The sequence below is a fragment of the Populus trichocarpa genome, chromosome 1 (assembly GCF_000002775.5).
Source record: "Populus trichocarpa isolate Nisqually-1 chromosome 1, P.trichocarpa_v4.1, whole genome shotgun sequence".
In the NCBI taxonomy this organism is placed as follows: Eukaryota; Viridiplantae; Streptophyta; class Magnoliopsida; order Malpighiales; family Salicaceae; genus Populus; species Populus trichocarpa.
Window position 1 is genome coordinate 21,542,134 of NC_037285.2, and position 12,108 is coordinate 21,554,241.

The 12,108-nt window shown below is 30.4% G+C and overlaps 2 protein-coding genes across 2 annotated transcripts; one reads left to right on the plus strand and one right to left on the minus strand.

The window, feature by feature from the left end:
• On the plus strand, positions 1 to 2,529 carry LOC7486677 (F-box protein At1g10780). Its single transcript, XM_002299633.4, has 4 exons — positions 1 to 312; positions 811 to 1,553; positions 1,710 to 1,990; positions 2,103 to 2,529. Exons 2-4 carry the CDS (start codon positions 812 to 814, stop codon positions 2,337 to 2,339), a joined length of 1,260 nt encoding a protein of 419 aa, XP_002299669.2. The 5' UTR covers positions 1 to 312; position 811; the 3' UTR covers positions 2,340 to 2,529.
• A 4,177-nt stretch (positions 2,530 to 6,706) lies between these two features.
• Positions 6,707 to 9,164, minus strand: LOC7473007 (transmembrane emp24 domain-containing protein p24delta3). The gene is made up of 4 exons (XM_002298137.4): positions 8,808 to 9,164; positions 7,743 to 7,955; positions 7,177 to 7,253; positions 6,707 to 7,073 (listed from the first exon to the last, which is right to left on the minus strand). Exons 1-4 carry the CDS (start codon positions 9,018 to 9,020, stop codon positions 6,929 to 6,931), a joined length of 648 nt encoding a protein of 215 aa, XP_002298173.3. The 5' UTR covers positions 9,021 to 9,164; the 3' UTR covers positions 6,707 to 6,928.
• Between the last annotated feature and the right edge of the window lie 2,944 nt (positions 9,165 to 12,108).

A 12,108-nucleotide genomic window follows, 5' to 3' on the forward strand; every position in this document is an offset into this window, starting at 1 on the left:
AAAAGAAGGAAAAGAGCAGGAGCAAGAGCAAGGCGGCGGCAGCACCCACTTTCAGCTTTTCAAAATTTGAAAAACCCTCAAATGGCAACAACCTTCCTTCCTTCCATGTATAAGCGCGCTCTAATAAGAAAGTAGACATACATCTTCTTTTTTCTTTTTTTTTTGGAAATACCTCTCCCTCTCCCTCCCTCCCTCTCCCTCTCTCTCTCCCTGCTCTATCAAGTATCAACAAAGGAAAAAAAAAGCTCTTTCAGCTCTCTCTCTCTCGTCTATAGGCAGTATCTTCTTCTCTTTCAAATCCCGTCATTCAAAGTAAGCAATTTGTTTCTGGGTATATTTTGTATGCGAATTTATTTGTAGAATTGTCTGAAATTCTTTAAAAAATTCAAAATTTCACCTGGGTTCATCTTAAAAATGTTGATTCCCATCTGGGTTCTTGAAATTTTTATGCTGCCTTTTGGATTCTCTCTTTGTTTCTTGTTCTTCTCTTAAATTCATTTAATTTGGGAACTTACAAGCAAATGTGCTAAATGGGAGATTTTTTTAAACCAAATTAAGGATTTTTTTTTTTTTTACAATTTAGGAGCAGCCCACTTTTAATCTTTGTTGAGAATTCATTTTTAATTTATGAATTAGCGAAGAACTCAAGAGAAATTAAAAGGGGATGTTCTTTATCTCTTAATTATCAAATTGAAAGTAGTAAATAATTATCTTATTAAGTATTAAGCTTTGAAAAGAAAGTTTTGAAATTTAGATTCTGCATGTAATATTATTGTTTGACTAAAACATGTTTGATTGATGTCCTCACAGGATGGAATCTCTCCCCGATGCGATTGTTCAATGCATTTTCTCGCACATGAACAATGCCAAGGATGTGGCCATCTGTAATTGTGTCTCGAAGCGATGGAAAGAGTCTTTGCCTTTTATCAAAAGCCTCTTCTTCCCCAGGAACTCTTTTGATAACCACGATGGCAGTGACCATCCGGATACCATTGTATGCAAGATGATATCATCGATTGTTAAATTAGAAGAGCTTGTCGTGTACAGCCCATTTTCGAGCACAGGCCTAGCCTCGTGGCTACTGCTTGTGAGCTCATCGCTCAAACATCTTGAGCTTAGATTGGACAATCTCGCTGAATACCAGAGCTGCATCGAGAGCCCATCGAAACTGGATTGCATTAGCGCTGCAAAGAATTTGGAGTCTTTAAAGCTTTGGGGCGTCCTGATGGTAAAATCTCCCAAGTGGGATGCCTTTCCAAAACTTCAAAGCCTTGAAATTGTTGGTGCTAGATTGGAAGATCCCGCTTTAACTGCTGCCCTTCAGGCATGTCCGATTTTGAAAAACTTGTTGCTACTTGGGTGTGAAGGGGTTAGATCAGTTTCGCTTGAGTTGCTGAATTTGGAGCAATGTAAGCTGGATTTTTATGGTGGGGGTAATTATTCACTTACCTTGACCTCCCCTAAAATCGAATTCCTTGAGGTTCAAGGTTGTAGTTGGATCAGTGTTCGTGAGACCACTCGCTTGAGGAATCTTTCAATTTCAAATAATGCTGGTAATATTTTGATTTTCAATTCAGTTATTTGTGCAACAAGTTTGAAATGCTATCTACACCTCTAATTTTATATTGCCCTTTTTGCCAGTAGAAACCACCTGATGATTGGTTTTGATACGGTGTAATTGGTTTTCCCCCCCTTGTAATTTGTTGCAGGGAGAGTATACATGGTAGATTTTGGAAAACTGGCGGCTCTGGAGTTCCTGTCTATCAGGGGAGTCCAATGGTGTTGGAATGCAATAAGTAAAATGCTTCATTTGGCAAGCGAGGTGAAGCATCTATACATGAAGGTTGAATTTACCGGGGACTTTGATAACCTGCAACCCTTTCCGGAGATTGACCTCGTTGATTTTTTTAATAGCCATCCTAAGCTGCAAAAATTCGATATCCATGGAGCCATGTTCGCTGCTCTCTGTCAAAAGAACAGCCTGAAAAATGTGCGTTAGAAAACCCACAATGAATTGACAAATCTATACCTTTGCTTTAATACTGTAGTGAAACTTCAAGATTGCACACATTAACAGAGCTCTACACTTTTTTGCTTTGCAGGTGCAGTCTGGGTTTGTGATTCCTTGTCTGGAGGAGGTGGTGATAACAGTCAGATCGCCATTAAACGCAGAGCAGAAGATAAGCACCCTCGAGTCGCTCTTGAAGTATGGAAAGGTTATGAAGTCAATGGCAATAAGGATTCTTCGGATGAGGAGCAGCCATAGCAGTGCAGACGATTTCTTCGACGAGATTTGCAGGTTTCAACGCATGAATCATAAAATTGTTCAAATAGAATAAAGACTCTTGGTCGAGTCACTCCCTTTTTTATGCTGCTGATTAGATCCACACTGTCCCTTCGGTTCACTACTCAAAACTTTAATCATTCTTCAACTATTTGATTCACAAATTCTCCAATTTTTAACTTGATTATTGACAAATTGTTGTATTTCATAACTTTTTTCTTCGAAGTAAGCACGTTGATTTTGCATTCCATGGTTAATTAGAGCTCTATTGTCTGTGTTCCAACTGAAAAATCCGGCATGCTTGCAGAGCACAGCTGAATTGTTGAAAGCTAGTCAAGATGAAACACGAATTTTAAGGTTCAAAATTGCTTGTAGAAAATGTGATTGAAACCCACTGCACAAGTCATTTACCAGTAAATTACCGACAAAATTTCTAAGCAAAATGGTGGCCTTTGATTCGCACACTATTCAAATGAAAGAATCGTTTATAACTGTTCTATGTATATGTTTTCTTGTCTGCCGCCTTGTTTTCAATATCATCATCTCTTTTTTAATTTTACCTTTTCCAAGTGCCATTACTAAAACAAATAAAAAAAATGAGATCAGTTTAGCTACTTGTATAAATAGTGAATCAAATTAATATATTATTTTTAGATTTTATAATAATAAATAAAAAACTGAGGTCTGTTTAACTATTTATATTCATAGTAAATCAAATGCCCATGTTCCAAGTTTCTCAAGTTTTTTCAGGTAAATTTATTAGTTTAGCCGGGTGAATGAAGTCATGAGTTGATCAAAAGTAATGCTACCAATTTAAAATCAAATTCTTTAAAGTTGTCTTAGCTGAGTTTATCAAATAAGTTATTCAAATTTGATTGATTTACTTCTACTCTGGTTCAAAAAAAGAATAGCCCGAGTTAAATTTTGTGTTGATAAATTACCAGATCAACTTGCCAAATGAAAATCAAGTTTAATAATTATGGTTTTATCCAAGTAAACAGTAATAATTGTTTTTCAAGCTATTAGTAGGTTTTTTATTGGAAGGGGATACGATTGAGTGACTCTAATTTTTTACTTTGTGGAAATAATTTGTAGAGTAATTTTCTTTATGCGTCTTAATTAATCACTAAATATATATAAAAAAAAGTTTATCACAGGAGGGAGGAATAAAGCATTATTTCGGAGTAAACTACTTAATCAGATAAAACTAAATAAAACTTATTCCAAGTAAAACTAAATAGGTGGTTCACATTATGACGTGAGCATAGTAAAGTTTTTCATAACATGAGAAAAAAAGGTCGAGATGATAATAAACCGAGTCAAGCTGGGTTAATTTGACAAATCTTTGACCCCGTATAACAGATCGGGAAAACCTCACAAAAAAAAAAGTAAAAATATTCAAGATTCAATAACTTTATGTCAAAATCTTATGTCATAGGATAATTAAAAAAACAAATATGACAAAAAAAAAAACACTCAACTCAACATAGGCTTCCTCAACAACCCACTCTCCCTCTCCTTTAGTAGTAGGGTTTGTTTTTTTTTTTTTTTTTGAAAAGGAATATAATTGAATGACTCTAATTGTTTACTTAGTGGGAGAAATCCATAAAGTAATATATATATATATTTTCTCATGTTAAGAAAAACTTTACTTTGCTCACGGCATAGCGTGAACGTCTATCTAGTTTTATATATATAAAGTTTATAAAGTTTACTCCGAAAACAGGCTTTAATCCTCTCTCTTTTGATAAACTTTATATATATAAAACTAGATAGACGTTCACGCTATGCCGTGAGCAAAGTAAAGTTTTTCTTAACATGAGAAAATAAATCTAGATGGTGATAACTCGAGTCAAGCTAAAGTTAGCTTGACTAACTTGACCCAACATAACAAATTAGGAAAACCCTACAAAAAAAGAAAAGAAAGTAATAAAGTTCAAGGCTCAATAACGTCAAAGGATAAAATTGAAAAAATATAAAAAAATAAACATAGAAGAAAAAAACAAAACTCAACCTAGGTTCACTCAACAACCTACTACCCGTGATATGAGATCACGCTAAACAAATATTTTTTTTTTAAAAAAAGGACAAATAAAAAGAACAAACTTAAATCATTAGAAAAGAACATTAAAAAAATTGAGCAAACCAGAGTTAACTTGACTAACCCGTGACTCGGCTCAACCCCCACATAAAGAAATGTAGAAGAAAAGATTGAAGAAAATAAAAAGAAATGTAAAAAAAAAAACTGAGTCAACCCAACTAATTCTCAAAATTAGTGACTCGGTTCATAAGATTGAGATCACCCTATAAAAGGCAAACACTAAAAAATACTAAGAAAAATCCCTAATCTTTTAGAATTAAAAAAAAACAAAACAAATAGCAATCAAAATAATGAGAACAAAATCTGACATGAAAACTAAATGAAAGAAAATAATAAGAGACTATAATGAAAATTAAAATAAATTAAGAAAATGATAAAGAAACAACAAACAAAAGAATAATGACCATAATTGGATAAAAAATAAAATTATGAAGGATTAAATTAAGAAATAAATAAATCAAGAAAATGATAAAAACAAAAAAAATAGCAATGACCATATTGAATATAAAAATTAAATGAAATAAAATGTCCAATGACGAAATTGAAAAACAAATAAAGTTTAGAAAGCATTAAAAGCAAAATAAATAGCAATAAAAAAATAAGAACCAAAATTGATTGTAACACAAACTAGAGAACAATTAATTTTTAAAAGAGCTAGCGTGAATTTCTAGGTATGAAAAGAAAAGAGAGGAAAAGAAAAAAGGTTAATCGAATATCCCTTATGAACACGCACCCTATCACCATTAAGAGGACGACTTGCGACTTCTAACGTCATTGGTGGCAACGACATTTAACCATCGAGAGGAGCCGTGCGCATCACCCAAACACTTAAGTTTTTTTCACTTGCTAGTGCGTGCACGCATCAACCACTTTTTAAAAAAATATTTTTATACATGGTCATAGACTCAATAACTCCCTATCCTAATACATAATCACAAAATAATCGTGTTAAAAAGACCTAAGTGCCCCCAAACATATGTTCTATTATTTTTACTTTTAAGGGCAATATGGTTCTTTTACTGAGCATCAAAGACGATAAAGACCTCTCCGGTTTTAATTTTTTTTTTAACTTTTAAGGGTATTTAAATCATTGTGTTCATTAAAAATGCAAAAAAACTTGTTCCTATTAAAAACAATAATGACTAATGGATCTCATTGAAAAGATTTTTTTACCCTTAAGGTCAAGTTAATACGAATCAAGTCAGGTCCGAATTTGACCTTAAAATGTTTGTTAACCAGTTTTGCGAGATCAGATATATCTCTCAAATCATACATCGAATCGAGCTGAAATTTTACAAGGAGATACTAGACACATGGAACTATATTGTGGTAAATTTTCAGGTTATATGGAGTTTGGGAACATATTACTTTAGAGGTTCGGAGTTACTAGATAAACCTTGTCAAGTATGTCAGATTACAAGAGAACAACGTGTTTGAAGTCATGACTGAAATCTACTAAAAAAGTATAAAAATTAGAAATTTGAGCTACATGGAGGAATTTTAGCATGAAAACTTTGTTTTTATTATTCTATTTTATTTATTTATTTGATATTGAATAATTATTTTTAATTTAAGTTTGTTCTAGCTCATTATACATTATTTAGAGATTTATTTTATTATTGAACTTATGTTAATTGATTACTAGTTTAGACCATTTAGCTTGTAACCTAAAAGAAGTTCATTAGAGTTAGTTAGAGAAGACTATATTATATTATTTTTTGAGCTACAAATTTGGGTAACAAGTTGAAGAATAATCGTAAGTTTTTCTTTTTTTTGTTTGTGGTAAAATAATCTTTTTTTTATATGGATAAAAATCATACACTAACTTATCAAATATTAATTGATTCGCAGCGTCATTTGCATACTTAAAATTTTTAGATACAAAGTTATTTATGAATCCAAGTCTTTTTCAAATACATTTGGTTTTTGGATACATGGTTACCTCTAGATTAAAGTTCTATCAAATCTAATTTTCAGCTTTTCAAGTTTTTATGTACTTCGCTAGGGGTTGCTTAACCACATGATCAAGAGGTGCACATCATAAGTTAATTGAGTTTTTCTTCTAAATGTAAAATAATAATTTTATCTACAATGAAATGCTAATGGGTACAAAGTGAAAAATTGAGCTCATTAATTTTTTTTTAATAAATTTAAATTAGACAAAACTTCTACACGTGACTTTGGAATCACTACCATTTTCCTTTATAAAACATAAATTCTTAACCCTATTTAACGATAAAGGTTTTAAAAGAGAGCTTCAAGTTGGCAAGGAGTTTGATAACTATGTATTAAACACACCTTAGTCGGATGTAAATGGCAAATGTCAAGAAAGAAGCCCGAAAGCATTAGTCTCTATCAGTTAAAAATAAAATTATAACAAACATCCAACTTAAACGTTCCAAAATAAAAAATTAAAATTAACGGCGAGAAGAAAGTAAACCTTGCTCTATTCATGGTATTATAATTGCCTCTTCTACGTGCAGGGAAAAGAAAAGAGTAGCAAAATTTCTTTCAGCAAGAAACAAAACTTTGATTACCAATATCTAAATGAGCTTCTTCTTCTGGAAGTATCGTTTCAAGTGCCACACTTGCAATGCCGAAACCGCAATGCAGACACCCAAAGACATGATACCAAATAATGCTACTCTGGTATTTGTTACTTCACTCACAGACCTCAACTCTTCTTCCCTGTCAGTATCACCCAATAAGATGGAAAAAAAACTTTTAGGTTGAATGAAGGAGGGAAATTGCAAGAATGTAGAAAGCGTTTGGAATGTAGAGAAGAATAAACCTGGATTTGAGATAGAGTAGATTCTCATGGATGGCCTCCACTGCTCCTTCAAGTTTCCGCAGCTCAAGTTCAACGCCCTACAGGATGACAAATTAAAATAAAGTTATACATCATGATGTCAAGCAATCGAGGAGGGAAACTACACAGACACACAGATTATGTTTGTATCTCCAGGTAAATGCACTATAAGCTTATTGGAAACTTCTTCATTATGGATTAACAAGCTTTCACATATATTCAACATTCATGAAAAAAATCAATCTAACACGCGCGCGCGCGCGCACACACAAAGTTCTAGTCCTAGGGTCTTCAACTAACAATTTCCTCAATGTCTTGCTTTTTTCCAAGTAGTTTTTAGAAAGGTAAAGGATCATATAAACACCGGTTCTCCATCTCCATCTTGTCGACAATACAAAACTTCCAATATATGATATTGAAATAAAGATAAAGAAGAGTGCATAAATAAAAGCTGCGGAAGCTTTTGGCTCAGATAAATTCATTACTAGACTACAAGCAGTTTTCAGAATTTGATGGCCAAGGAAAGAGGGTATCTTTAGCAAGCTTACCTCTATCTTCTCTTTTCTGGCAACTGAATCCCAATCCTTAGCAGCAATTCCAGTTTTCCAGTCAATGTTAACACTCACATCTCCGCTCCCTTGAGTGTGGCCATCCACCCAAAAACAAGCCAGGTAATTGCCAGCCTCATGAGTTGTGAAAGCGAATTGCCCATGAGTCACATTCTCCTTATGGTGAAGGTTGTTCCCATATGGTGATGTCACCTACAGAAGAAACAAACAGTTGAGGATAATAACACTTCGAGCAAATTAACAAAAGAAAAATGGATATTTAGTCATTCAAGTTCGAAAGACTAAGAACTCTTCCAAAGAGTTTGAATCATGCAATTCAAGACTCTCCAAGACCAAATCATCTCTTGCATAAGCACAAGACCCCAGAATTATTCACGGATTCCAATTTCATGTAAAAGTAAAAAATAAAATTATATAGCAAACTTACTAAAGGATTAGGTAGCACAACTCGATGGTTAACGTTTGGTTACTATCTTGAATAGAAGAGACGGAAACCACCATACAAATAGCAAAGACATGTCTTTCTATATTTTCTATTTTAAAAATATAAAAATTCACTCCAAAACTACACCCGAGATAAATTTATTTTTCAGCCAAATAATTTTTTTTCCTCTTCTATATCTATCTTTTAATAACCACCTACTAGTCAACTTTAAAGATTTTTTTTAAAAAAATTTATTGTTGTTTTAATTTTTTTCTTGAAAAAAATTGCTTAAAAAAACATCTTTTGGGGATAAACCCCACATTGACCGGCAATCTAATAACCCGGTTCTTAGACCGGGTCTAATAACTATGTTATCATGGGTTCCCCGGAGCAATATTTCCCCTACCCGCATCAAAACGGGACCCAGCCATGGACGGGTAAAAACCACTGCTGCTCGTATAATAAATCTTGCAAATTGGAAACAAGAGCATGTGAAATAATTGCTTAAAACTGATTCTAATAAAAAAAGATTAATGAAAGAGGTACAAATCACAATGTAATTAATTAAAAAGTGTAGAAATTACTTGCTAATAAAAAAAATTATAAAAAAAACTGGTAACCTTGACAGAGATGGAAGGGATGTGGGAATGGTTATCGGAAACGACAACATAATCAGCCAAAACGACAACGTTGTTGTGGATTTCCTCGGACACGCACTTAGTACCGGATGCCGGTAGATTCAACCATACGGCTTCGCTAACCATGAAAAAATTGCAGCTACAGATCAATACTCCTAAAATGCAAACCAATCCCAACTTGCCACGCACCCCCATCTCTCCCCCTCCCTTCTTTCTGGTTATTGGGCTATGAGATCGAAATGAAAGAAACGGAGATGATGAGTTACGATATACTCTGCACTTCTCTCCGGTAACCGATGCACCGTTTTGCTTCCGTTTTAATTTTTCTTTTAAAATTATTGAATTCATAAACTTATTGATTCTTCGGTTGGACCCGGTCCACTTAAAATGAGAGGGTTCTTGGGCTTCCATAAACCACTGGGCCGCCCAGTTCTTATCCCTTTACATAAATTGGAGATTAGTAATTTTCATCTTGTTACACATTCGGCCCGTTAGGTGAGTTAACTCGGAAAATCTATTATAATGAGTTAAATTTCAAGTTGAGTCAGTTTTGACATTAGTCTTGACATGTGTAGTTGACTCGATCAAGTTAGCTCGAAATATAGTTAACTCGATTAAATCTCGTCCAAACTTGATGGATTCAACATCAAAAAATTTAAAATAAAAATAATAAATTTAGAGTCATCATTGAATTGATATGGTGATCAAAGAATTAACTAATAAATTAGTAATTCAAGATTTGTTTTGGATCAATCTCAAGCCAAATTGATATATATAATATTTTTTTTCCGGCTATAACTAGTTTCCTTTAGCTTAAATCTTATTTTATTATCATAAAATAAATATAGAAGAAAAATAATAATTTAATATTATTATTGTAAATATCTTCTTATTTTCACTTAGCTTTTTGTAGCGTCTCCTTCTAAACTTAGAAAGATAACATTTTCAATTGAAGACCGAAAGAAAGTAGTTTTGTTGACATTGTAAACTCAAAATAACAAGTGCAATAAAATTATTGACAATTCCGAGTGACTATATGTTTGTTTAAATAATTATAACCAAAGATAAATAATTTTTTTTTTTATAACAAGGCATGTCTGCCAGATCCAAGGGACTCCGGCCAGCAAACCCGTTGACCTGGTTCTGGCACAATATAATATTATTATTAATATTATAAATATTATTTTTTTCATTATTGTTAATATAATTATTAAAGACATTTGAAGAAAAATATTATTGGTATTGAAAAAAACCATATATTTGATTTGAAATGTAAAATTAAAAATTATTATTATTATTATTATTATTATCATTATTATTATCGTTAATAAATTTAAAAAACCATATTGTTACTATTAAAGAAAAACCATAAATTTGATTTAAATGGATTAAAAATTATAAGAACTTGGGTCCGGTAAGTTTAATATTATTATTAATATTATAAACATTATTATATTTATTATTGTTAATATTATTAAATTGAAAAAAAATATTATTGCTATATGAAAAACCTATAGATTTGATTTGAAGGGTAAAATTAAAAATTATTATTGTTATTGTTATTGTTATTGTTATTGTTATTGTTAATATTATTTTTATAATTGTAAATAAATTTCAAAAAAAAAATTATTACTATTGAAGAAAAACCATAAATTTGATTTGAAGAGTAAGATTAAAAACTATAAGAGCTTAAGTCAGGCTTGTTTAATATTATAAATATTATTATTTTCATTATTCTTAATATTATTCATATACTTATGAATAAATTTGAAAAAAAAATATTACTATAGAAAAGAAACCATAAATTTGATTTGAACAGTAAAATTAAAAATAATAATTATTATTATTGTTATTCTTTGCATTATTCTTTGTATTATTGTTAATATTATTTATATAATTATTAATAAATGTGAAACAAATATTGTTACTATTGGAAGAAAAAAAAGTAATAATGTCACACCGAAGTCTAGCACAACCACACCCCAGGAACTAGGATCTAGCAGGGGCATCAGACCCAAGTACCTTGGGTATGCCATCCCTAGACTCGAGTACCTTGAGTCTAGCAGGGGCGGTAGACCCAAGATACGTGGGTCAGGAAAGGAACGCCAGATCCAAATTACTTTGGTCTGAAAAGACCCGCGCCTACGTCTATATACACGCTCTCCTAGGTATGGCTTAACAAAATATTATTATTAATATTATAAATATTATTTTTTTCATTATTGTTAATATTATTAATATAATTATTATAAAAATTTGAAGAAAAAATTTATTGCTATTGAAAAGAAACCATAGATTTGATTTGAAGAATAAAATTAATAATAATAGTAATAGTAATAGTAATAATAATAATTATTATTACTATTATTATTATTATTATTATTATTACTATTACTGTTAATAAATTAAAAAAAACTATTATTATTACTATAAAAAAACTTTAAATTTGATTTAAAGGGATTAAAAACTATAAGAACTTGGGTTCGATAAATTTAATATTATTATTAGTATTATTATATTTATTATTATTAATATTATTAAATTTTTAAAAAATATTATTGCTACCGAAAAAAATTTATAGATTTGATTTGAAAGGTAAAATTAAAAAATATTATTATTATTTTTGTTGTTGTTGTTGTTCTTATTATTATTATTATTATTTTAAAAAATTATTTATATAATTATTAATAAATTTGAAAAAACATATTGTTACTATTGAAAAAAACCATAAATTTGGTTTGAAGGGTAAAATTAAAAACGGTAAGAACTTGGGTCCGACAAGTTTAATAATATTATTATATTCATTATTATTAATATTATTAAATTTTAAAAAATATTATTGCTATAAAAAAAATTGATTTGATTTGAATGGTAAAATTAAAAATTATTATTGTTATTGTTATTGTTGTTGTTATCACTATTGTTAATATTATTTATATAATTATTAATAAATTTAAAAAAAAATTATTAATATTGAAGAAATACCATAAATTTGATTTGAAGGGACAAATTAAAAACTGTAAGAACTTGGGTCAGGCCTGTTTAATATTATAAATATTATTATTTTCATCATTCTTAATATTATTCATATAATTATGAATAAATTTGAAAAAAAAATTATTATTGCTATTGAAAAGAAACCATAAATTTGATTTGAAGGGTTAAATTAAAAATTATGAATATTATTTTTGTTGTTGTTATTATTATTTGCATTATTGTTAATATTATTTATATAATTATTAACAAATGTGAAAAAAAATATTATTGCTATTGTAAAAAAATA